Source organism: Talpa occidentalis, unplaced genomic scaffold (genome assembly GCF_014898055.3).
Source record: "Talpa occidentalis isolate TD23 unplaced genomic scaffold, MPIMG_talOcc4v2.1 talOcc4.2, whole genome shotgun sequence".
Taxonomy (NCBI): Eukaryota; Metazoa; Chordata; class Mammalia; order Eulipotyphla; family Talpidae; genus Talpa; species Talpa occidentalis.
The window spans coordinates 63,660,823-63,686,134 of record NW_023602073.1 but is presented as its reverse complement, the minus strand read 5'-3'; the positions used below and the strand labels follow the sequence as shown (position 1 = coordinate 63,686,134).

The window sequence follows — 25,312 nt, the reverse complement described above, 5'->3', positions numbered from 1 at the left end:
ATGCCTGATTTCTACTATGAAATATATATTTGAATCCCTCACCTGTGCAATATTTCTTTTTTTTCTCATGTTTTTTTTAAAGATTTATTTATTTATTTATTCATATAAGCACTGGGTACAGTCAGAAGCGCATGAGGGTGAGAGAATTCACTAGAGCCAGAGTAGGGAACAGAACAGGCAGAGTGATGAAATACACTGCTGAGGGGAGCAGCGGGCGTGGCAGGAGAGGTCTGTTGCACCATGTGGGACCCTCGCCAGCGGCCAGGGATTGAACCAGCACTGCAGAGGCTGTGGGCAGCTTCGCAGCCCAGCGCTTAACCATTGAACCACCAGGGGAGGCCCACCTGTGCAATATTTCTACCAAAAATATTTCATCTCACCTAATCAGGAAAAGTTAGACAAATCCAATTGAAGGCATATTGTATAAAAGAATTGGCTTTAAAAACAAAAATAAATGTTATCAAAGACTTTTTTTTTTTTTTTTTTTTAAATATTAAATTTTATTTTTATATTCCCCCATACAATTGCAAACGCCCCATTCTGACCCCAATCCTTCCCCTCCCGCCCCCCACCCCCCAAAAAGTGTCTCTGGTTCATAGTTTTTTGTTGATTTTGATTTTCACTTTCTTATATTCATTTTCCTGGTCCCTTATTTAAGTTTTCTAGATTCCTGCTATGAGTGAGACCATTTTTTTTTTTTTTTAAATCACCATAGCGCTGTTCTAGAGTAAAAGAAATTTAAGAGTTAGGACAACACTTCAAACATGATCCTTGACGGAATCTTGGTTTGAGAAAGAGAAATGCTATAAAAGGATGTTATTGGAGTAATTGGGGAACATTGTGAACAGATTACTTAGGATGTTTTTGAAGCATGAGTTTTCTAATTGTGATCTTTTTTTAAAAAAGATATATTTTTATTTTTTTATGCATACAAGAACTGGGATATAGGCCAGAAGTATGGGGTGTGAGAGGACTCACAGAGATAGAGTGGGGAGCAGAACAGGCAGATCTACTGAAATAACACTGCTGAGGGGAGCAGAGGATGAGATAGGAGAGGTCTGCTGTGCCATGTGGGTAGCTCCCTGGCTGGGGATTGAACTCATGCTAAGAGTGGTAGCTGAGATTTTAACCCCTGTGCCACCAGGGAGGCCCATGATTGTGATCTTTGTTTGTGGTTATACAGAAGACAGTCTCATTCTTTGGAGACACAGGCTGAAATATTTAGCGATGAGGAATTGTGATGTCTGTAATTAAGTCTCCAATGGTTCAACAAAAAACATAGATGAATTTAGGTGAAGGGTGTGTTAGTGTTCACTGTGCTATCCTTGCAGGTTTCCTATAGGATTAAAATATTTCAAAGTAAAAAAAATTCAGAGGAAATAGTATCCATATAGGTTTTTCCAATTCTCAGAAAACTTGGAAATCTAATAATGATGTATCAGACCAATCTGAGCATACTAGACTGTTTTGCTGGTTGGAACACTGACTTCACTCTTTGTGAAGCAAAGAATTTGCCAAATCTTCTCCACTGTGGTTATATTCCCTGAAATTTATTATATTCCAGGTGCCTCCACATCCATGCTATTGCATTTATTATCATAAATAGTCTCTATACAAGAAGAGGCTTGTGCGTCTAGTACCATAGTCACACCTGATTTTTTTTAAGGGCTAGCCATGCGCCAGGCACGGTTCTGGATTTACACAGATAAGCCTATTTCATCGTCACAGCCACTCCATAGAGTGCTTCTATTATCACTATTTTCAGATAAGGAAACTAAGGCACAGAGTGGTGATGTCACCTGCCAAAGCCACACAGACAGTGAGGGGGGGTGGAGTGGGGTGGCAGAGCTGTGTGACTGGGGCCTGCAGTATCCACCACCCCCTCCCTGACCATGGCAAGCCAGATCATCCATTTGCTAGAGCTGCCATCCCGGGAGGAAGGCTTCTACACTCAAATTTTTGCTTTTCTCTGAAGGATTCTGGGTCTTGTCTATAGCAGAAAGGATACCCCTTGAGAGAGGGAGGAGGTAGAAGGGGCAGGAGAAGAAGGAAGGGGAAGAAGAGGACTAGCGGGAGGGGGAGAGAAAGGAGGAGGAGGAAATTCACCTTCCTTGAATGCTCACCATGCACCAGGCAGAGATCTTTTCTGCCTGCCTAGTCCTTAAAACTGCTCTGTGGGGTAAGACTTGTTATCCACACTGGACAAGAGGAAACATAATGAGAGGTTCCAGATATTCCTTTGAACTCAAGCAGCCTGACTCCAGAGCCTTGTCTACCTCTCTGTTTTGGGAACTGCAGCTCCTCAAATGGCCCTGACTCTACCTGTCATTGCAGGGGGTCTGAAAGTGAGCCGTAGGATGTAGACAGGCCTCACCCTTACCTTTTCACCCCCACAGGTCTTTGCTGGGGACATCTTGATGATGAAGAGGAGGAGCAGGAGAGGGAAGAAGAGGAGGAAAGCATGGTATTCTTCCTCCTTGGGGCTTTTCCTCTGAGAGTGACATTCCATTCCCAGCCTTCTAATTGGCCTAATATTGAGTAACTTTTTCTAATTGAATGCACTTGGGCAGAAACTCCTTCCCATATTGACTGTGGTCATTGTTTTGTCTTTTTTGTTCTTTCATGAAAAAACAAGGGGGGTTGGTGAGGGCTGTTCCTTTGAGGTGAAAGTAATTGGTTAAGTTCCCAGGCAGATCAGCCAACCTTTCGGGAACTCCTGTGCCCTGGACCTGTCACCTTAGAGGACAGCCAGCTTGTAGAGGACCCACTTCTGAGCCCTGGAGGCACAGGTGACTTGGCTGTGTGCTTGGTGGCCCCAGGCAGGGGCCAGGCAGGGATCTCCCTCAAAAAAACTTGCTCCCCAGGAGCTCCCTTCCTCAATGAATAAATCAACATCCAGTAAATCAATAAACATTTATAGAACAGCACAACAGGCATTAGAATGAAGTGCTTAAGAACTCTGAAGCTAGACCTGGTTTAAATCCTGCCTCTGTGGCTTACTAGCCGTTTGACCTTGGGCAAATTATTTAGTTCCTCTGAGCACTGGCTTCCCTTTCTGTAAAATGGGGGAGGGTGGAAATAATAGGATCCTTCTCACAAAGTGAAAATGAAACGGCTTAACACTTAGCAAATATGCACAGGGCTTGAAACACCGTGAACACGACACAAAGGCCTGGTATTATTGCTGGTGGTCACAGCACAGTGCTTGGTTGTGCAGAAGAGACAGGCATCTGGGACTTAAGCAGAGGCAGTATAGTATTAAAAGTAGGGTGAGTTTGCAGGAACTATATAGAACTTCCATAAGTCATTTAATTCCATTATACCTAAGTTTTCCCATGGTGGGTTATAAACACTCTACCCAGTGGCTGGAATGTAATTGGCTATCATTACATATGTTTGTCTTCCCCGTTTTGGGAACTTACACTCTGGCAAGGGAGAGAGCAGGTTCAGAAGCAACCAGTCAAGTGCAGGGCATGTGCAGCGGAATCTAGTTTGGAGTTTGGAAATCAGAGGTTTGGTTCCTGTAGCTGTTTTTTTTTTTTTTTTTTTTTTTAAAGAATTATTTATTTATACAAGAACTGGGGTACAGGCCAGAGGTGTGGGGGGTGAAAGGATTCACCAGAGACAGAGTGGGGAACAAAACAGGCAGACTGACTGAAATACACTGCCGAAAGGGGCCTCCCCTGTGGCGCTGCAGTTGAGTGCTGGGCTTGGAAGCTGCCGGCAGCCTCTGCAGCGCCAGTTCAATCCCTGGCCGCCAGGCGAGAGTCCCACATGGTGCGCAGACCTCTCCTGCCATGCCCACTGCTCTCCTCTGCAGTGTATTTCATCAGTCTGCCTGTTCTGTTCCCAGCTCTGGCTCTGGTGAATTCTCTCACCCTTCTGCACTTCTGACTGTACCCAGTGCTCGTATAAAATAAATAAATAAATCTAAAAAAAAAAAAAGAAATACACTGCCAAGGGGAGCAGCAGGTGAGACAGGAGACGTCTGCTGCGCCATGTGGGTAGCTCCCTGCCCAGGGATCAAACTTGTGCTGCAGTGGCTGCGGATAGCTTCATAGGTTGCGTCTTAACCCCTTGCACCACCAGGGACACCCTGTAGCTGGGTTGTTTTAGGAAGGCTTCCTTGGAGGGGGTCTGACCTGAGTTTGCATCGGAAGGATGAATAGCTGAACTGAGCAGAAAGGATAAATGTGCTGACTGGTGATAGAAAGGGGAGTTTAGGAGTTGGGGAGTGCAATGAGGAGCCCTGCCACGTTTTCAGAGGTCTGTAGAGAAGATCCTGCTATTCTCTCCTCTTTCCTATATCCTTGTCTAATTGCAGTTTTCCCTGCTATCTAACTTATACCCCCCTTGCTGTAGTTGAAGATCACTTGTCTCAAGAAGTGAAGAGTAATAGTTATTTTAGACTTTTAGTTATTTTAGACTATTTAGAGTTTTTTCTCTTAAAAAAGATTTATTTTTTATTTATTTATGCAGGCAAGAACTGGGGTGTAGGCCAGAGGTGTGTGTGTGTGTGTGTGTGTGTGTGAGAGAGAGAGAGAGAGAGAGAGAGAGAGAGAGAGAGAGAGAGAGAAAGGATTCATCAGAGACAGGGTGAAGAGCAAAAACAGGGTGATTGACTGAAATACACTGCTGAGGCGATGAGTGGGCGAGAGTGAAGAGGTCTCTTGCACCATATGGATTAGCTCCCTGGCTGGGACTTGAACTCGCACTGCAGTGGCTGCTGATAGCTTGATAGCACTACTGAGACTTTAACCCCTGCACCACCAGGGAGGCGCTAAATGAGTTTTTTTCTTTCAAACTTAGGATTTAAAAAATTTTTTTCAACTTTTCGTTTTGTGGGATTACATTTTTGCTCTTCTATACATGCACATTTTCCACTACCTCCACCATTCCCCACCTGTGCCAATCCCCAATCTGTCTCCCTCCCTATCCCATACTTTCACCCCTCTAATCCCTCTGGTAACCATCATATTCTTTCACTAAGTTTAAGATTTATTCCTACTATATTTTGCCTGTATATGGTTTTTGGTTATTTATGTTCCACAGATGAATGAGACCATCAGATAGCTTTCACTTTTTGACTTATTTCACTTAACATAACTGCATTGAGGTCCATTCATTTTGTTCTAAAAGCCACTTTTTCATCTTTTTTTCCCCCACAGTTACATTATATTCTATTGAGTATATATTCCAAAATTTCCTTATGCAGTCATCTCAGTGTGGTTTTGAGCAGAACAAATGAATTTTTTTTTAAAAAAGATTTATTTATTTATGCATACAAGAACTGGAGAGGTCTGCTGAACCATGTGGGTCATCTGCCTGTCTGGGGATCGAACTCATGCTGCAGTGGCTATAGATAGCTTCATAGTGCTCAGTCTTAACCCCTGAACTGCCAGGGAGCCCTGGTGTCTTTATAAGCATCTTTCTGCCTGACATTGGGCATAATCAGAATGACAAAGACACTTAGGTTGCTCCCATGTCCTAGCTGTTGCAAATAGTGCTGCAAGAAACACCATAGAGCAGATAGTTTTTTGATAGATGTTGCCATTTATGGCAAAGGCAAATATTGGGGGGAAAACAGATGATTGGCAATGTAAAATACTTTTAAAAACTAATAATCATTAATAAACAAAGTGAGGTGTATGAGGCTAACTGGGAGGAGGGAAGGAAAGACAATCAAAGGGGATATAAGGGCCGGAGGTAGAAAAAAAAAATAAAAGAAATCCACAATGAACCAAAATGAAAGGCAAACAATGAAATTTTAAAAATTTCAAAATATAGGACAGAGAAAAAACTATGAAAAAAGGTTAATATAATGAACACTTGGACATTGATAAAAGTTGTAAACATCCCTATAAAAGAATGGGCAAAGGACATGAAAAGGTAACTAATTTGTATAAGAAATATAAATGTCTAATAGGTCAAAATATTATTTCTAATAGGCCACTTTTCATATCTCTAGTTTTCTTTCTCCATAAAGAAGATGTGGTATACATACAGTTATGTGTCACTTAGCGCTTCTGTCAATGATAATGTTTCATATACAAGAGTGGTGCCAACAGGTTATATCACATAACCTGGTGTGTAGGAGACTATACATTTCAGGTTTATATAATTACATTTTTTTCTTTAAAGATTTATTTATTTATGCATACAAGAGCTGGGGAACAGGCCAGAGATGAGGGGGTGAGAGGATTCACTAGAGACAGAGCGGGGAGCAGAACAGGCAGACTGACTGAAATACACTGCTGAGGGGAGCAGGGGGTGAGTCTGTCGGGTCTGCTGTGCCATGTGGGTAGTTCCCCTGGCCAGCCGGGGATTGTGGATAGCTTCACAGTTCTGTGCTTAACCCCTTAGGCCACCAGGGAGGCCCAAAAATAAATATTTTTTAAAAATTTGTTTATTCATGGAGCAATTTTAGAAAAATAAACATTAACATTTAAAAGGGTTATCTTTAGATTGTGAAATTATAAGTATGTATTATTTTCCTTTTTTGGTGGGCTATCTGTATTTTCTAAGGTTTCTACAATGAAAATGGATAAATCCATATGAGAGCTACAATAAAACTTATATAAAAAGAATTAATTCCTTGAGAAAATACTTAGCATAAAACTTGAGTCTTCTATGCAGTGTCATTCCTCTAGTAATTCAATTTGAGGGGCTTCCCCAGGAAAGGTGGGATCCCCAAGGCCTCTTCCCATTGGGAGCATTGCTGGAGGCCTGTGGTTTTGTGGAATCCAGTTTGGAGAAGACTACAAAGTAACTCAAAGTTTGGGAGGTGGAAAAAAATGGCTACTGGAAGATTTTACAGGGTCTGACCAAGGAACTCCTTCAGAGAGATCTTGCTTCTCCGCCCACATTTTTCCTCAAACAGAAACTAAGACTACTTAAGGGCTTGTCCAAGGCCACACAGTCGACTTAATGACAAGGTGAGGCCTTGAGTCCATGGCCTTTCTGCCCGGTTTTATGTCTGCAATGTGCTGATTTAGACCAGTCCTTCTCATACTTTAATGTAGACAGGAGATGTGTTAAAATTGCAGATGTGATCCAGGAGGTCAGGCGTGGGCCTGAGAGCCTGCATTTCTAACCAGCTCTTGGGCAATGCAGATCTTGGCTGACCTGAGGAATCAGCTTAAATAACAAAGTGTAGAGCCTCGTCGATTCTGGAGCCACTCAGCTTTTCTGTCACAGCTCTGTCAGCTGGACGGCTGTTATATACAGCGCATCAGTCACCTCATCCGCAAAAGAAGTAGTGCAATACTTAATTCAGGATTTTCGTGCGCGCTTAGTAAGTTATTACACGCTAAATGCTTAGAATAACAGAACAGCAATTATATTACTTATATTCCCTAGAGCAAGCAGCGGGTGAAGGAGCGTTGACGAATGAATGAATAACCTTTGCAGAAAAGTTCTTTCCGGGCGCCTAGAGTCTGCGGAACAAGACTGCAGGGCGCTTTGGTGGGGAAGAGGCCCACCTCCAAGAAAGTTCTTTCCACCGGGGGTCAGCGCCCGGAAGCCGGCCCGCCTGCGCCCCGCGGACCAATGTGGCCGCCGGGGGCTTGGGGGGAGGGGGGAGCGCCCGCCAGCCCTTTCCGTCTGCGGCGCCGACGGCCCCGCCCCTAGGAACGTTGCGACGTTTGAGCATTCCACGGTTGCTACATCGTCGCGAGGGGCGGGGCGCCTGTCAGGGAAGCGGTGCGCGCGCCGGCGCGGGCGGGCTGGGGCTCGGCTGCGCAGTGCCAGCACCAGCACCAGCACCAGCACCGGCACCCACCCGCGCTCCCCGGCCCTCTGCCTGCGTCGTGGCTCGCGAGCCCGCACTCCCTCCTGCCTGTGTGCCGCCGAGTATGGAGCTGCTGTGTTGCGAGGGCACCCGGCATGCGCCCCGGGCCGGGCCAGACCCGCGACTGCTGGGCGACCAGCGTGTCCTGCAGAGCTTGCTCCGCCTGGAGGAGCGCTATGTGCCCAGCGCCTCCTACTTCCAGTGCGTGCAGAGGGAGATCAAGCCGCACATGCGGAAGATGCTGGCGTACTGGATGCTGGAGGTACCGCCCGGACGGGGTCTCCCCTCCCCCGCCGCCCCTGAGTGCGCGGCTCCGGAACTCCCGGGGCCGCCCTGCAGGGACATCCTGGCCCCCCAAACAATCAGCAAGATGCCTCGGTGGCGCAGACCCTGGGCCCGGCCTTTCACGCGGGCACCCTGGCCGACAGCTTCCGTGGGGTCCCTTCCCCTTCCCCAATTCTGGCTGTGGTTGCCGGTCGTCTGGCACCCTAGCCGACCCTCTCTTTGGGTCGGGAAAGCAGGACTGGGGCCACTCGCGCCCCTCCGCTTCGCTCTGTCTCTCCTGCTTCCCTCCCCCGCTTGGTCTTCTCGGGAGCGCACGCCTGGAAAACCCAGGGCTCCACCGCCCCCGCCCGAGAGCCGGTTCCGGTGTCGGTCGCGGGGTTCTGGCGGGGAAGGAGGTGGGGGTGGCGCGCGCGCTGTTCCGGCCGTCAGGGAAATGAAAAGTGCGGGAGGCGCGGCGGGAGTCTCCTCCCTTCCCCTTGGGTGTGTGCGATGGGTGACGGTAATGGGGGTAAGGTAACCAGTTTTCTGGCTACCTTGTACGACTCTCCCGTGCCCCCCTCCGCTATGGGGGAGGGGAGTCTCAGTTTGGAATCCTTAAGGAAGGGAGGCTCTGGCGCCCCTCCCTACCCCCCACCCACCCAGGGGGAGGAGGCAGCGCGGAGGAAGTGGGGGGCGTCACCTTGGGGAAGGCGCATCCTCTGTTTTAGTCCCTGTCTAAGTACACTTAGCCATCTCCCATTTTTACTCCCCAATTCATCTCCCTTCAGACCTTCCCCCCCTTGAGTGCTGCTGCGTTTCCCACCCCCCTGCTCCAGAAGTGACTGTGCACCTTCCCCCAGGTGTGTGAGGAGCAGCGCTGTGAAGAGGAAGTCTTCCCCCTGGCCATGAACTACGTGGATCGCTACCTGTCCTGCGTCCCTACCCGCAAGGCTCAGTTGCAGCTCCTGGGTTCGGTTTGCATGCTGCTGGCCTCCAAACTGCGAGAGACTAAGCCCCTGACCATCGAAAAACTGTGTATCTACACCGACTACGCTGTCTCTCCCCACCAGATGCGGGTTCGTGCCCAACCCTCCCCCCTACCACATACTGCCTCCTCACCGGGAAAAGGAAAGCTAAGACCTCAGAAGGTTTCTGTTCTCTGGAGAGGGAGCATGGCTTGCAGAGGCTTTTTTTAAAAACAAAAGATGGGGCCCTGTCCAGTGATGTCAGGGTAGAGCTGCCAGCTTTAACTAAATCCCCTTCTCCTGACCTCCAGGGGGTGCCACTCCTTCCTGGTCTTTCCCCCAGATAGCAACAAGTCAAACTGCATGTCTACACTCACTAGTACTTTGCCTCTGGGTTTACACAGCCACCATGAGTTATTTATTGGCAGCAGAAGGACATGCCTGCACACCCCCACTGGAGAGGGGGAGTGGAATGTGCTTCATGTGGGGGAGGGGGGCTCCCTTGGTTGAGTATCCCAGTGTGGACTTTGTGATAGAAAAGCCTCTGAGAGTGGATTAAAGCCAGGCCCTGATTGCTCTAGGGAAGGGCCCAGGAGTTTCATCCCACCTTCTCCTTCCCCTTCAATCCCAGAAGAGACAAGCTCTTCCTAATCCTGTATTCTCCCTGTCCTGGTTCTGAGGAACTTGAGCAGCTGCTTAGGGCCCGGGTGGAATCATCTCTCCTTTTCCCCCTTAGTCAAAGGCTGAAGCTGAGGGGCAGCCTGGGAGTTGAGCTGCAGCTGCTTCCGATGTGATAATGATGCCCCCTCCCTGGCCCGCCCACTCTGACCAAGGTCTTTCATAACTCTGTGGGGCGCTGCTGTCACTCTGTGGTTTGGGAAGTGGCTCCCTGGGCCTCTTGCTGGGAACTTAGGCTGGGCTCTTCCTGTGGCCAGGCAGGAGAGTGGCTGCTTCTCTTTCCTCACTGAACCCGGTGAGGCGGTGCTGAGATGTGGAAGGGGTTACTTAGGGCGTGCAGATTATCTCCTGCGTGGCTCCGGGGAGAGGGTGGGTGAGCTGGCACCTTCTTCTACCTTGCACTACAGCCAAGTCTTCTCCTGACCCTGAGAGGAGTCTCTGGGCCCCATCTCCTGGGGAGGAGGGCAGCATGCAGGCTGCTGTGATTGGCTGGCGGGGAAGCCAGGGTACTGGGGCCCCCGACTGCTGCTTGTGGAGGAACAGGATTCCTCTTCCTGCCAAGTAGCTCTCAGAGATGGGAGCAGGAGGCCCCACAGTTCTTTGTGATGAATCTGGTCGTTTTTGGCCAGTCTGAAGGTAGAGTTCGTTTCCAGGGTCGAGGAGCGAGATGTTTTGGAGGGGTTTGGGCTGGAAGGTAGAAGGAACTTCCTTTTATGAAAAGATGGGATGGTGTGTGTGCCTTTGTGTGAGGGCAGCTTTTCGGAAAAGGCAACTCCCCCCCCCCCCCTTTGCCTGAGCTGGGGGTGGAGCTTGCAGATGCCTTCCTAGAAGGTCAGAGTTGGAAGGGACCTCCGAACTCCATTCAGTCCAAATCCTTGTGCAGCAGAGAAGGCTGAGGCCCAGAGGTGGTTAGGGTCCTACCTCAGCATTGCACTGAGAAGGATGAGGAGAGTCTGGGCCTTTTAACTAGCCCAGGTGGCCTTAAAGGCTGGGATATGACAGACACCACCAGCCTCTGCAGCAAATTGTGCCCAGGGGTATGTTTTGTGCCAAGCTATAACTGAGGTTCTTAAGGACTGTGCAGGTCTAGGGTAGGTTAACTGCTTGCCTTCACCCAAGACCCCAGGTCTTCTACAGGGAGGCCTCTCCCTCTGAGTTGCCCTCTAGATGTTTCTTGAAATCTAGGTGCTTTCTGTTCCCTTAAGTTAGGATCCTGTTTGGCCACTGGGACAAGCAAGGCAAGTAGAATGCCAGCTTTTTTGGGCTAACTTCTGGCTCCAGACAAGGCTATTTTTTGTGGAGTTCTGTGAGGCTTGGGCTGGGAGGATGACACCTAGGCGCAGGCCAGGAGAGGGGAGCTGTGGCTGGGGGCCTAGAAGAGTTTGGGTGGGGTTGCCATTTCTGCTTCAGTAATGGATCAAACCCACTAGTTCCTTCCTGAGATAAAACAATGAAGAAATCCTAGTATGTGCAACTCAGAAATAGGTCCAGGGCTGGGAACCCCAGCGTAGATTGGGGTGGGGTTCCCAACCTCTCTCCAGCACCTAGCAGGGTGTATAGGTTCAGAATAGTAGAGAGAGGACTTGTTCCCTCAGGGGTCATCTGGACCTATCCTGTCAGACCTGGCTCCCACTTTTTCTGAGATAGACACTATGGGTTCCTAAAGGGAAAAGGGTGTAGAGTGGGGTACTATACCTCAATACCCACCCCCAAAGTCCCACCAAGGGGATGTGGGTTGGGGTTGTGCAACATCCCCTTTGAGGAACCTTGGGGGAAGTTCAGGAGCTGTGTCACAGCAGGCTTGGCCTTCTGTTCGCTCCCCTTTCTTCAAGAGGTATGTGCTTGGCTGGGATGCAGAGTTAGGGGAGAGGCTAGTGATGACCTTCCCATACACAGATCCTCGGGGTTATAGAGAATCTGCTTCACCCCAGAGTGAAGCAAGTTCATGGTGATGCTGCTGCTGTGATCTTTTCTTTCAGCCATGGTTCAAGAAACTATCAGAGCCCTGGGTGAAGTCAGGACAAGTCCTGATTTATTAGCTCCAAAAAGATAACCAAATAGGATTTAGAGACAATACATATACAGCGTGTAGTTCTGGCATCTAAGCAGATGATCAGTAGATGCCCCCCCTAACTCTTTCGTGCCCTGGACTCTCCACAATGCCAGTTCTTAAGCCCAGAAGCAGAACTAGGGTCTTGACCTTCAAGTTTGATTGATTTCCCTGTGCTGTGAAACTTCTGCTTTATTCCCTCCCCTTTCCTTCTTCATCTGCTCACCCCACCCTCTCCCCCACCCTCCAGGACTGGGAGGTGCTGGTCCTGGGGAAGCTCAAGTGGGACCTTGCCGCTGTGATTGCCCATGACTTCCTGGCCCTGATTCTGCACCGACTGTCTCTGCCCCGAGACCGGCAGGACTTGGTCAGAAAGCATGCCCAGACCTTTTTGGCCCTGTGTGCTACAGGTAAGAGCCCTAGGCACATTTTTGTTAAATCGAGAAAATTAGAATACTTGGGTGAGAAGTAACTAGGAGATTCTGGTTTATATTCCCTTTAAACTTTGAAAGTGATATCCCCTCTGAACACCCAGTTGCTGTACAGAAAAGCAGAACATTATTAGAGCTCTATGGGACCTTGGAGACCCCCTGTATGCTGGAGTGGACACCAAGGGCTTAGAGAGAAATGACTTACTTGCCTAAGGTCTCACAGTAAGTTGGGAAAATCCAGGTCTTTGGACCCATTTTGTTTCCACACCAGAGAGGGGCTGTGGTATCTGGCCAGGGTAACTTATGGACCACCTTGGGCCTGACCTATGTAAGTCTGTTGTTCACCTTGATCCTCTGTAGGAAAGAGGCCTTTGCCTGCCCTTCTTCGTCACACCACCACTCATTGCTGGGTTTCCCAGTATGTCCCCTACTTGGTTCACACTGCCTGGCACCTTCTGAGGACTAGGAAGTCCATGCTGGTGGTTATCCTTAAATGCCTCCTTGCCTCACTATTCCTTTCCCTTTCCAAGATTACACCTTTGCCATGTACCCGCCCTCCATGATCGCCACAGGCAGCATTGGGGCTGCAGTGCAAGGCCTGGGTGCCTGCTCTACATCCGGGGATGAGCTCACAGAGCTGCTTGCTGGGATCACGGGCACTGAAGTGGTGAGTGCTGGGCAGCAGTCTGTCATTCATGAAACACTGTGATTCCCCGAGCCTCCACTAGAGGGAAGTGTCTGTCCCCCAGCCTTGTCCCCACTCCTGGTTTCAAGAGGCCCACCCTTGGGGCTGCTGCCGCCTTTTTTCTCTTGAATTGCTCTGGAGAAAAGTGTTGGGTGGGTTGAAGGGCACTGTCCCTGAGTGCCCTTTCTTGCCAAATGGTATGCCAGAGTGGGGGTGGGGGGTTCAGTGTCAGATGCAGGACTGCTCTCACACCCTCTTGCCACATCCTCTTGCCAGTTTCTCAGAATTGAAGGCTGATTCCTGGGGCTAGGCTGTGGCCTAACCTCCCCAGACTTCCCTGTGTGCTGGGAGGTGTCCTTCCCCAACACCTGTTGCCAGATGATAGAGGGGAGGAAACAGCCTTTCATTCCAAAAGGGGCTTCCTTTGTTCCACTCAGCAACCCCTCCTTACAATACCCTGTGTTCCCAGGACTGCCTGCGGGCCTGTCAAGAGCAGATTGAAGCTGCGCTCAGGGAGAGCCTCAGGGATGCTGGCCAGACCTCCGGGAGCCCAGCGCCTAAAGCCCCCAGGGGCTCCAGCAGCCAGGGGCCCAGCCAGACCAGCACTCCCACAGATGTCACAGCTATCCACCTGTAGCCCGGGAGAGGCCCCCTCGAGTGGCCACTGATAGCAGAGGAGGGGACATTGCCACCCCCGTCCCTGCCTACAGAGTGAACCATGCCACATCTGAAGCCCGAGGGGGCTCCTTCCTATTTGCCCCTCATGAAGCCCAAGGGGTAGGTCCCACCTATCCCTGTGGTGTGCACTAAAGGGCCTGGCTGGCTATGTCTGGATAGCTGGTCAGGCTCCTCTTCCCTTGTATTTGACCAGCTCAGTTCCTTCCCATTGTAGCTGGCTATGTATGGATCAGGCTAGTCCGAGACAAAATTCAACTACGTAAAATACATGCACCAGCAATCCTTTTTGAGGCCCCTTTGACTCTGGGGCTCTCATGTTCTCAACTGCCAAAATGCCCCAGTGCCTTCTAAAGGTGTCGCACCTTCTAGAGTTACTGCATTTGGATAGGGGTCTTCCTGAAGAAATTTCAGATGTTCTGATAGACACGTGTGAGGGGAAACAGTCTAGACAGCCTTTCTTAACACACTTTGCAGGCCCTGCGTAATCCTGCTCACAGCTATTCTTAGAGGGGCCAGCACCAATCAATTCCTCCTTGCTTTGCTTTCGGCTCAGCTTCTGTGTGATTGAGGGAGGTAGTGCTGAAGGAAGAGGTAATTTTAATTTATTGATTGCTTTGAGTACAACTGTAAGAGGGCGTGGTGGGCCCCATCTACCCCACCAGTGGTGGTGGTAACCCTGGTGGTTGCTGCATCTCTCCCCTCTGCTGCTGGCTAGAGTATCTTTGTGGCCAAGGAGCTGCTATAGCCTGGGGTGGGGTGATGCCCTCCTCTCCCTCTGGCTCTTTGCCCCATAACTGGGGGGGGAAGGGGGAAGAAACAGGGCTGCCCTGGAGGTAACTGAGCCCCCTGTCAGGAGAGGGAGGCAAGCCCTATTGACACAGGTTTTTCCTAAGGCTACAAGGTCCAGGCTGGTGGCCCAGGACCATCATGCTACCTTAATAAAGATTCTGGAATAAAATTGGCTTTGGCTTCTTGGATTGGGAAGTTTTGTGGATAAAAGCCTATTTATTCCTAGATTGCATGAGGTTGTGGAGGGTGAAAACTAATGGTCTCAAGGGGGGGTCACGGGAGCCTTTTTGGTAAAAGGGTCAGGGTAAGTATTTTAGCCTTTGTGGGCCTTATGGTCTCTGCCCCAGAAATAGTCCTGCTTTATATGATGTATTTGTTCCTAAAAATCACTGCACTATGCAAAGTTGCACCATAAAAACCACAGGGTTTATGGGAAAAATGGGGTTTGGGGCCCAACACTCAAAACGTAGTGACTTTTTTTGAGAAAGGAAATAAAGAGGATAGCCGTTTTTACACATTAAATGGTTAAGACACTCCTAAGTACTATAAATAAGTCTCCTTATCTTGAAAGACACCTAAAGTTTGCTTGTGGAAGGGAAGGCTAAAAGGATGTGGGAAGAGTTATAACACCAGATGTGGGTGTGGCCCCCGACCCAGGAGGTGAACACAGTCGCTGATACATGTCTGAGGGCTGTGTGTGTGTGTTATCTGCCTTAGGTCAGCTGGGTGTAGTATTCAGCTTCCACCCAGTGTTTCTCAAGGACAAAACTGCACATAATCAAATTTGCTCCCCAAATACAATATATGGGTTGGAACAAATCCACCTGTAACAAATGTGTGTGACTAAGACGGGGTTAGAGCAGGCTGTACTGACTGCTGTCGTAGTATGAAAGCATGAATGCAAACAGATGGGTGTGACTGTGTTCTCATTTTGCTTACAGACACGAAATTTGAATTTCATGTCATTTTTACCTGTCACCAAATATTGTTCTTTTGATTTTCTCCCCAATCATTTATAAGTGCTAAAGGTCATTCTTTTTTTTTTTTTTTTTTTTTATAGAGGCATGCTTTATTTATTTGTTTGCTGGTTTGTTTGTTTGTTTTGTTTATACATGCACTGGGTACAGTCAGAAGCGCGGGAGGGTGAGAGAATTCACCAGAGCCAGAGCGGGGAGCAGAGCAGGCAGAAGGACTGAAGTACACTGCTGAGGGGAGCAGCGGGCGGCAGGAGAGGTCTGCGCGCCATGTGGGACCCTCCTCAGGTGGCTGGGGAGCAGCCGGGGATCGAACCGGCGCCGCAGAGGCCGCGGGCAGCTTCGCAACCCAGCGCTCAACCGCTGCGCCAATGGGGAGGCCCGCTAAAGGTCATTCTTAACCCCTGGGCTATGTAAGCGAAAGTATGACCCTAGTTTGCCAATCCTTGTGACACTTTCATTAGCTAAGACAGTCTGAAAGGGAAACTGTCCGGTGGAGATTGGACTCTTACTCTCTGATCTTTCTTGTTTCTAACTACTTTCCTCTGGGGGCTTTCTCCGTGGCTCTCCCATCTGCAGCTGAGAGGAGACCATCTGGTTGCTGGCATTCTCTCACAGCAAGCTGTCAGGGGAAGCACGGTGTGCGCCCTCTAGGGGCCAACAGGGTGGGTGTACCCTGATTAAGAGAGGGTCCTCTGTATACTGGAAAAGAATCCAATTCTAGACAGAACAAAAGAGAGTAATTGCCACCCCTATTGATCACATCAGAACACAGAAGTTCAATAAACATTTGCCATTGTTTTTTTCTACACCTCAGTGACTTGACACAGCAGCCTGAGATGAAGTACTTACTTCTAGCCCCAGCTGGGGAGCAGAATCCCCACGTCAGGTCTCAAAACGGAATAGGGACTCAGGCCGAGAAAGAAAGAGGGAGCCAGGCAGACCCTCAGTCCTTTCTGCCACGTACTAGGAAGTCACAGCTGCCCGTGGCCTCTCATTGCCCTGATCTGGAACTTCAGCTCTCAAGGCTCACTGTCCTCTTTAGTCACCAACAGGGGTCCTGATGTCCTCCCATGGCACTCAGGCCAGGGTGAGGGACTGTTTCCTCACTCCATGGTAACGGGAACATCTTCCACATCCCGGGGGACTGCGCTCTGAAGCTCACGCCTGATCTCGAGGGACACTTGTGGATGGGGCTGCAAGCGGAGCAGTTCCAGAAGGGCCTCCTTCTGCTCTGTGGCCAGGTCTGCCTTGTAACGCTGGGCCAAAGTCAGAAGGCACTGGTGCCAGAGCACGGGCAGTTCGCGCTTCTCTGTCCGAAAACCCAGAAAGTGGAAGACCAGGGCATCCAGCACGCGGTAGGGCAGCGCGTACTTCTTATCCAGCAGCAGCCGCAGGAAGATGCTGTTGGCCCCGCTGTATTCCATTTCGGCTATTTTCAGCATGGCTGCACTGGGGGGGGGGGGGCGGGGGAGGGAGGTGGGGTGGTGGTGGGGTAAATGTCAGAGAAAAGATGCAACTTCTCCGCCTCTTACATTGGGTATTCCTCAGGGGCCAGCTCAGACCACCTTCTCACCCACTGATTTTACCATACTCCCTGGACTCCAGTTACCACCTCTACACCCATTCACTGCTTCCATGCTCAAATCCCTACCTCTGGCTCAACTATTTCTGCATCCGGCTAGATTATGTCCAAAAGCCTCATCATCTCCACCACATCTATTATATTCCCACGTTCCCAAGTCATTTAACTATTACCTGAGTACCTTCCACGTGCCTGGCACTGGAATCCTCTCCCTGTGGAACTAAGATTCTACTGGGGTAAGAACACACTCACTGGCTTAAGCCACAAAACCTAGGGCTGTTCTTAGCTCCTTCCACACTCTGTACCCCCAACCCTCCACACCCCAGTGCAGGAGATTCTACAATTTGGATAGGCACCAACCAATCATCCTTCACCCCCACCAACTCTACCTGGAGTGCAGCACAGGAATGGAACATTTGGTGATGATGCTACCCACGATGATGGCTTCCCGGAGGGTACAGGTGCCCGACTCACACAGTGGGATCAGGATTCCTGGAGAGGGTCAGAGTGGCAGTCACTTGGAGCCCAGGGTGAGACAAAGGAGACACAGCAGGAAACAATACATAACCCCTGTGCACCTCCCCCCCAACTTCAGAGAGCGCCACCTCCTCAGTCAGAACTGCAGCTCAGTCCGCCTTTTCTTAACTGCCTCCTGGGTTCCCACCTTTGAACCAGGCTCCTGGCTTGAACAGGGCCTTCTTGAGTGCCATGTAGAGGTGGAAGTTGAGCCGTTTGTATTCAGCTATGTCATCTCGTACCCGGGGGAGCAGGACGAGGTTGTAGAAGCGCTGGGCCATGCGTTCCTTCAGGTTAGAGGCAAAAATCCTATTTTGGGGGTTGGGGGAGGGGGTGGAAAATCACTTGATACTGTGGAGCTGGACCTTTAAGCATCGCTGTGGATAACGCAAGCAAGAGATTTGAGGGCAACTACGTGTATTTGACACCCAAGTCAGACCACAGAGGGAGCAGAAGGAGATACCCAAGCAGGGTAAACACTGTGTTCTCCAGAGCTCTTCCAAAACGATGGCCGCTCAGCTGTTCACCTTCCCCTGCCCACCAGGGCTCCTCTTTACCCTGCTGTTGTGAGGGGCTTGAACACACCCATGGAGCCACAGATTTCTGTGGGCGTATCCCAGGTAGTTACAAGCCTCTCCCTTAGAAACTCATCACAGGAGATTCTCCATGAGGTCTTGGAGAAGGATAAGCTGGGAAAGCGATACAAAGAAGCTTAAAAGAGAACTCCCAAGAAAGCAAAGATGCATGGCAAAGGCATGCCTGTCCAACTTGTGGGTTGGGTCTGACCCTCACCGAAGACCCAAAGCCACCCCACCCCCAGCTTCTCTACCTTGTGGCTTGGTACATGGCAGCTGCAGTCCAGGCCTCCGGCTCTGTGACATAGAGGATTTGCTCCCAGTTAGAAAGTGCAGGGATGATCTTAAACGCCTTTGGAAGCTTCCCACTACGGTACTTAGACAACACCTAGAGAGGAAAGGGCAAGAGTATCATCTTGTGCTTTCACATCTTTACTCAGCCCTCACAACAATCCTGTAAGGAGGTTCCTCCTCCTCATTTTTCAGATGGGAAAACCAAGACCAGAATTAAGTCACCATGTCACTAAGTGGCAGAGCAAAAATAGGAACCCAAACATTCTCACTCATGTTTGCTCTCTGCCAAGGGGCCCTTATTTGTATGAGAGATGTGGGCACCCAAAGCCTCAGGTGCCACCATGGCCCTCCTCTTGGCTCTTACCTCCCGGACCCCTCTGTAAACCTCCAGGACCCGGGGGTCCAACTGTGGCATAGGGAAGCCCGACACCTCTGACATGACCGTCTCAACCTCTGTCTGCTTCTCAGTCAGCTTCTCCATGATGATGTCAGCCAGGGTACGCCTAAGATTAGGGGAGGTGAAAGGACAAAGGGAAAGGACAGGGAAGTGCTGTGGTCACAGGCGAGGAAGTTCTACACTCCCCACATAGTCCCAGGTGAACTTTATAACCTGCAATCTTGCTGTGATGTGCAGCCTCAGTGTCCCTCTAGGCCCAACCACCTAGCACCAGAACTGCCGCAGAGTACAGAGGAATGGAAGTCATTCAACTAAGGGCAAAGCTGGAGGTTAAGGATCTGGACTCTGAGGCCAGTGTGTATGGGTTCAAAACCTGGCTCTTCTATTCCCTGCATGACCTTGGATATGCTATTTATTGACAATAACTAACTCCTAATGTAAGATTAAACAAGTTAATGCATGTCTGTTACTTGTAATTAGCACAAAGCAAGTGTGTAACATGTGGCTAGTCTCAAATACGCCCATCAGATGCTGAGGATGCTCCTAGTTTATAAACCTCAATTATCTACCAAGACTTCAAGTAGCTGGGCTCGTCAGGGAGAAACTATAGCACAACCTTACCCCCATTTAAAATTATTGAAATCAAAACTTATGAAAGTATTTCTATAACTTATTTTTCTTGGGTGTCTTAACAAAGTACATTCAGCATAATTTTTGGCAATGATGTAGTTATTACATTGGGCTTTGGTAACACTGTTGTCTGCAGAGGCTGAAGTATACCACAGGCCCTCAGTTAATGTTGTCAATAGGTTCTCAGAAACTGAGAGGTTCTCGGAAACTTTACATAAAATAATGTATAATGAAATCAGGTTCTCATCTTGTTCTTTTCTCACAACAGGATGATGAAATGTTCAATAAAACACAATGTTCAAGGATGTGCTGTATCTAAAACTGTTCCTGTTTTCTGAGGGTCTTCTCAATGTCAGGCATGGTTCGTGCAACTTTTCAGAGGCAGCTGCACAATGCCCTTGTGAGTGCTAGTGTTCCCCTTTTACAGACATGGGAGTGGACTCAGAGAGGCTAATAACTCACCCAACGCCTCACAGCTGTCAAGTGGGGCCAAAGAATCAAACTCTGTCTTTTAGATTCTAAAATTCAGGTGCTTTAGGGTAGACTGGAATGTGCCCCCTAACTAACTGGCCTCCTACTGCTGAGTTCATGTGGACCTAGGCCTGCCTGCTAAAGATGCCAGTTGTCATTTTCCAAGGCTGTCCCTGTTTCCAGTCACTTTCCTCTTCCATTTATTGCAAGTTGGAAAATCATTCTGCGAAGTTTGTCAGAATTATCTGTTAAAAAGGAGTGATGAGGTGCTGAGTGAGAACCTGAGAGGCTCTCTGGGACAAGCACACAATTCCAGCACACACCCTGTGATACTTATTACAGCTGCTCTGCATCAGTCTTGGAAAGAGTGCTCTTGTCTTCGTTTTGCATACAGAAATAAGCTACTACCTAACTTATCAGTCAGGCTTCCTGTTTCTTCACAGCATTATTAGCAATGCGGGAGTGCTAACCCAAAACAGCCTGAGGTTGAGGGACCTTAGCCTAGACTCCTCTCCCCTGGGCTAACGTCTTTGGGCTCAGGAGTTTGGCCACAGGAGCTTCAATGCCTGCTTATATTGGAGCTAACACTTATTTATTCTAGATTGGAATAAATCAGTGGTTCTAATTTCACTCCCAATTTCACTCCCCTGTAGACATCTGGCAATGTCTGGAGACATTTCTGGTTATCACATTTAGGGGTAGGTCTCTACTGTTTGTTTTTTTTAAAGATTTATTTATTTATGCATATAAGAACTGGGGTATAGGCCAGAGACAGAATGCGGAACAGAACAGGCAGATCGATGGAAATACACTGCCGAAGAGAGCAGCGGGCGAGTCAGGAGAGGTCTGCTGCACCATGTGGGTTGCTCCCTGGCCAGGGATTGAACTCGTGCTGCAGTGGCTGTGGATAGCGTCATAGGTTGTGTCTTAACCCCTTGCACCACCAGGAAGGCCCTAGCTCTCTACTGTTATCCAGGGGGTAGAGGTCAGGGATATTGCTGAACAGCCCACAATCTACAGGATGGCTTCCACAAAGAATTATGCTGTCCAAAATGCCAATAGTGTCAAGGTTGAAAAACACTGGATTAAACAGTTTCAGACAGGAAAGCGACTTGGCCAAGAAAACTGAACTTTCCACTGAGAAAACTGAGTCTAACAAGACCAAAAGCAATAGGATAGATCTCTAGAGACATAAAAAGACTCATCTCTGCTTCCCCCAGTAATGTGGGGAGTTCTAGAACACATGGACAGAAGGGGAGGAGGTATTCTGAATCTCGGTCACTCTCAGAATGGTCCTTTGAGGATGGGCGAATTGTCATGGTGGTGACACCACAATTAGTAATGCTTGGACCCTTCCCCAAGATAGGCACTCCAACATTGGTTTGAATAGCACATATATTTTCCTGCTGGAAGTTGCTACCAGGACTTATTATCTCAAACCCAGGCCATCCCAGCCCTACCTGGCAGGAGGGTTCTTGTTCATGAACATCTCAATGGCACGCTCATCCTCAGGGTCCACAACCACCTCTGCATGGTGGACTGGCCCAGTCATCGTGGCAGCCTTCTCCAGGGTGGGCCATTCCTCATCATCTGATCCATCCTGGGGTATTCCTGGGCCTAGGAGAGGAGAGATGAATTGGATGAACAAGGCAAACAATGGGTTGGGTATTTAGAGTCAATTTAACTCAAATCTGCATATATGCTTGAATAGATACGGATGTGTGCAGCGAAACAGATGACCTACTATCTTCCTGTCCCCAGAGCTTCCAATCTTGCTTGGGAAATAAAATGTGTATGTATGAAAGAATGAAGAGAGCAATGCCAATAAAGTCAGCACTCCAGGTAGGTGGGAGAACTATTCTAAATACTGTTCCTAATCCTCATAACCCTCCGTTACAGGTGTATTACCACATCCAGTTTGAGATGCGCACACAACATAGGAAGATCAGTAATTTGCCTATGGAAAGTAGTTTGGGTGAAGAGTGAGCATTCTTCACCTCTATTGTACACATGTGGTAGGGGTGGACCACATGCTAAAATGAGTGGTAGATATGGTACATCAGAGGCACTTAGAAGATGCCTCGCGCAGAGGATGATCAGGATCTTGATAAGCAGTGTGGAGCTACAGGGGTGTTCCACACCTCGATAACAACACTAGCAAAAGTGCTTGGTGGCAAGTGTCTGTTAGGCATTAGCAAGAAATAAGACTAGACAGGTAAAGTGATGCCAGACTGTGAAGGGTCATGAAGTTAAGCAATAGAGTTCAAATTTAAGTGTACCAACCAATTGAATAACTGACTATTGGCAAGTCACAACTGGCTGGGTATCTGGAAAGGGTTAGGATAATCCAAGTGGGGAGGTAAAATGCTACATGTGAATAGGCATTAAGCACAGAGATATTGTGTGACAAAAGCTAAATGGGGGATGGAAGTGAATAGTCTCCACGTATTTAACAACTCCCAAACCTGTACCTATAACTGGAGCTCCATTTGCTCGACTCTAACTCTTGCTGCCTTCTACACAGTTGCTCATAGGTGACCCACAGGTGTCAGTTACATGTCATTAACCGAACACTCCCTCTTTCCTTCCTAGTCAACATTATTATGTTCTACTTCTCAGCAGATGGTACCACCATCTACCCAACACTAAGCCCAGAATCTGGGAGAAAGTCCTGCCCCATGTTCTGCCCTCATTCTCAATACCTCGTAGAATATCTTGCAAATCCTTCATAGCCCCTTTAAGCCAAGGTCAGTATCATCTTTCAGCTGGATTAATCCAACAATCCCTTAAATGGCCTTAATAGTCTCTAAAAGTTTTCCACTTCCTTTAGGAGAGCTTTAAATCCTGGGCAACTTGTAGACTTGGCTCCTAACCACCTCACCATAGTTCATTAATCCATCCAATCAGCAAACATTAGTGCTTACTATATGTGAGGCACCATTCTGGGTGCTGGAAATGTCCTAGTGGCTTTTTGCCATTATAGAGCTTACATCCTAATGGTGGTGACACACTGTAAATAAATATAGAGGCAACTAAGGTAAGGGTCCTAACTTGTCATATTGAAGGAACAATGAAGCCTACCCATATAGGTGGACAGAAGAAGGCAATGTTGAAAGCAGAAAGGTCAGAGTGTCAATGTGGGCAGATCATACGCATAGGGCTTTGCAGACTATCCTAATCCATTGTTCATTGAGTTGAGAGTTGATAGGATACTAATTAGGCTACAGCAGCACTTCAGATGAGACAGAGCTAATGACGTGAATGGGATGGTGTTTCAAGGTGGTGATCACACACATACATGTTTTTAGGGCCAGGCATGAGAACATGAATGACTGCATATATTTTAAAGACAAAGCTAACATGCTTACTTGACAGATCATTTGCGAAGAGAAAAAAAAGGAGATTGTCTTGAGCAAACTGAAAGTTATGATGCAAGGCAGACAGTGTGAGGATCAGTTTTAGGGTGGCTGGAATTTGTTTTGGACATGTTAAATATGAGATCTATTAGACTTCAAATGGGAGATGCCAGACAGGCAGCTGAAACAGAGGAATCTGGGCTTCATGGTAATCAGGGCTAAAATATAATATTGGGAGCAGTTACCAAACAATGGTATGATACTTAGTGTCAGCACCAGAATATAACTGATGAGAAGCAGTCCATGGACTGAACCAGTGGCATTTCAACTTTAAGGTGGAGACAAAAGAGGGTCAGTAAAGGATACCTTGAGGGGAAGACATATAACAGGAATGTGGGCCTCCCCGATGGCGCAGGGGGTTGAACACAGCGCTGTGAAGCTGTCCGCAGCCTCTGCAGCACCAGTTCAATTCCCGGCCGGCCAAGGAGAGTCCCAAATGGCGTGGCAGACCTCTCCTGCTGCGCTGGCTGCTCCCCTCAGCAGTGTATTTTGGTCATCAGCCTGTTCTGCTTCCCGCTCTGTCTCTGGTGAATCCTCTCACCCCCCCACGCCTCCGGCCTGTACCCCAGCTCTTGTATAAAAATAAGCAATAAAATCTTTAAAAAAAAATAAAGAAAAATAAATAAAACAGGAATGTGATGTCTTAGAGCCCAGGAAAAAGATACAGTAGCCAGGGGGCCAGTGTTCAACTGGTGAAATACCTCTCTCAGAACAAATGAAAGAGGCGCTCTGAGAAATGCACTCCAGGAGCTATTCATTCATACTCATATTATCTCTCTCCCCTCTCTCTCTCCTGCAATGAAATCAAGCTCATGTCTATCTTGTTTACTTCTGTACCCAGACTATCCAAACTAGTAGCCAACTTGTAAGCATATACTAAACAAATGGATAAATACTACAACTTGGTAGCATGAGCAATCACTTCCTTTTGGCCTAACTCCGGGGAGATTAGAAGGGAGTGCCTAAAACTAGGAGTAGGCGTAGAAGGCTTTGACCACTCTAAATCCACTCCAGGATGGAGGATGAAATGGGGTCTCCTATATAGTAGGAAAAATGCACACACATATTGCTTATGGCTTGTCCTGAGTTAATTTTCCAGCCCAAGCACGCGTCTCGAGGAATGTGGGGAACCAGTGCTATGTGAAGACCAGCCTCAGCACATTGAGAGGAGCCTGAGGCCAGGTGTCCAGGAGGGCGATAAGGAGCTCCGGGGGCTACACATCACAATCTTCTGGCAGCAGTGAAGGCCTGCTTTACTGCTAAACTCTCTTTGTTCAACTCACTATAAAAAGCCAGCTGGAAATGAAATGTTAAGGCGGTTTCTTTGGAGTGTTAACTCTCCCCACCCCTTCCAAATTGCCGGCTGTCTGATTAAAGCGCACTTTAAAGATTCAACTCCTGCCTCTACTTTATTGGCAGTCGGTGGTGACTGGTGGCCCGAAATCCGGTCTTTCGGTTACAACATGGGTGACTTATTTGATTCCAAGCTATTCATCTGCCGGACACCTTTCAGCCACCCACTTCCCAACGAACCACTCCTCACTCGCAGCCACTCACCCAGCCGCGTGGTGCGCTCCCGCGGCGCCGCGGGTTTGCCCCCAGTGCCATGCTCTGATTCGAGCTCCTCCTGCTGCTGCCGCGCTTGCTGCAAAATCCGCCGGGTGAGCCGGGGTCCCACATACTCTTCGTCCTCGTCTCCAGTTCCGCGACCCCGCCTCTTAGCCCGGGCCCCTGGGCGCACCGCGTCCCCAGCCAGGATCTGCTCGGCCAGCGGGGCATGTTTTTCCAGGCCTCCGGCCCCACGGGCCGCCTTGATTTTGGGCATTTCGCCCCAAAATGTTGGTGGGAAGTTTCACACGTGGGGACGGAGGGGGGAAAAAAAAAACACGAAAGCCCCGAGTGCGCATGCGCAATGAACCACCATTTCCGAAGACGCCACAGGGGAAGCACAGCGTCCCCTAGCGTTGGGAGGTCAAAAGTGCCAGTGGCACCATCCCACCCCCTGGACGAGCTCACGAATTGACTACCGAGTAAACTCAGTGCTTTTAACTCTGGCTTTTATAGTGGCGGCACGCCGAGCCACGCTTTCATCGCTTCGTGGTGCCCAGGATGCCCGGCCAGATAG

The 25,312-nt window shown here is 48.8% G+C and overlaps 2 protein-coding genes across 5 annotated transcripts in view; one reads left to right on the top strand and one right to left on the bottom strand.

Moving 5' to 3' along the window:
* CCND3 (cyclin D3) overlaps positions 1 to 15,357 on the top strand; it is an 87,403-nt gene extending 72,046 nt beyond the window's left edge. For 2 of the 4 annotated variants that reach the window (XM_054698786.1, XM_054698785.1), the window contains exons 3-7: positions 2,397 to 2,464; positions 8,914 to 9,129; positions 11,997 to 12,156; positions 12,708 to 12,844; positions 13,332 to 15,357. In XM_054698786.1, coding sequence (XP_054554761.1) covers positions 2,397 to 2,464; positions 8,914 to 9,129; positions 11,997 to 12,156; positions 12,708 to 12,844; positions 13,332 to 13,499 — 749 coding nt within the window. In that variant the 3' untranslated portion in view covers positions 13,500 to 15,357. Of the gene's footprint in view, positions 1 to 2,396; positions 2,465 to 7,736; positions 8,052 to 8,913; positions 9,130 to 11,996; positions 12,157 to 12,707; positions 12,845 to 13,331 lie in introns of those variants that run through there. The other 2 variants (XM_037519706.2, XM_054698787.1) reach the window with 2 other exon arrangements.
* Positions 15,358 to 16,081: 724 nt separating this feature from the next.
* On the bottom strand, positions 16,082 to 25,237 carry BYSL (bystin like). Its single transcript, XM_037519705.2, has 7 exons — positions 24,745 to 25,237; positions 21,232 to 21,388; positions 18,638 to 18,776; positions 18,234 to 18,367; positions 17,553 to 17,713; positions 17,278 to 17,380; positions 16,082 to 16,755 (listed from the first exon to the last, which is right to left on the bottom strand). The coding sequence occupies exons 1-7, from the start codon at positions 25,010 to 25,012 to the stop codon at positions 16,410 to 16,412; spliced, it is 1,308 nt and encodes a 435-aa protein (XP_037375602.1). The 5' UTR covers positions 25,013 to 25,237; the 3' UTR covers positions 16,082 to 16,409.
* Between the last annotated feature and the right edge of the window lie 75 nt (positions 25,238 to 25,312).

What these genes read in the sequence shown, in the direction of transcription:
- BYSL (XM_037519705.2), bottom strand. Translation starts at nt 25,012, where the DNA reads ATGCCCAAAATCAAGGCGGCCCGTGGGGCCGGAGGCCTGGAAAAACAT. An exon ending in GGAGCGCACCACGCGGCTGG is followed by an intron (nt 21,389 to 24,744) that starts GTGAGTGGCTGC and finishes CTCCTCTCCTAG; the next exon opens with GCCCAGGAATACCCCAGGAT. An exon ending in ATTCCTGTGCTGCACTCCAG is followed by an intron (nt 16,756 to 17,277) that starts GTAGAGTTGGTG and finishes CCCCCCCCCCAG; the next exon opens with TGCAGCCATGCTGAAAATAG.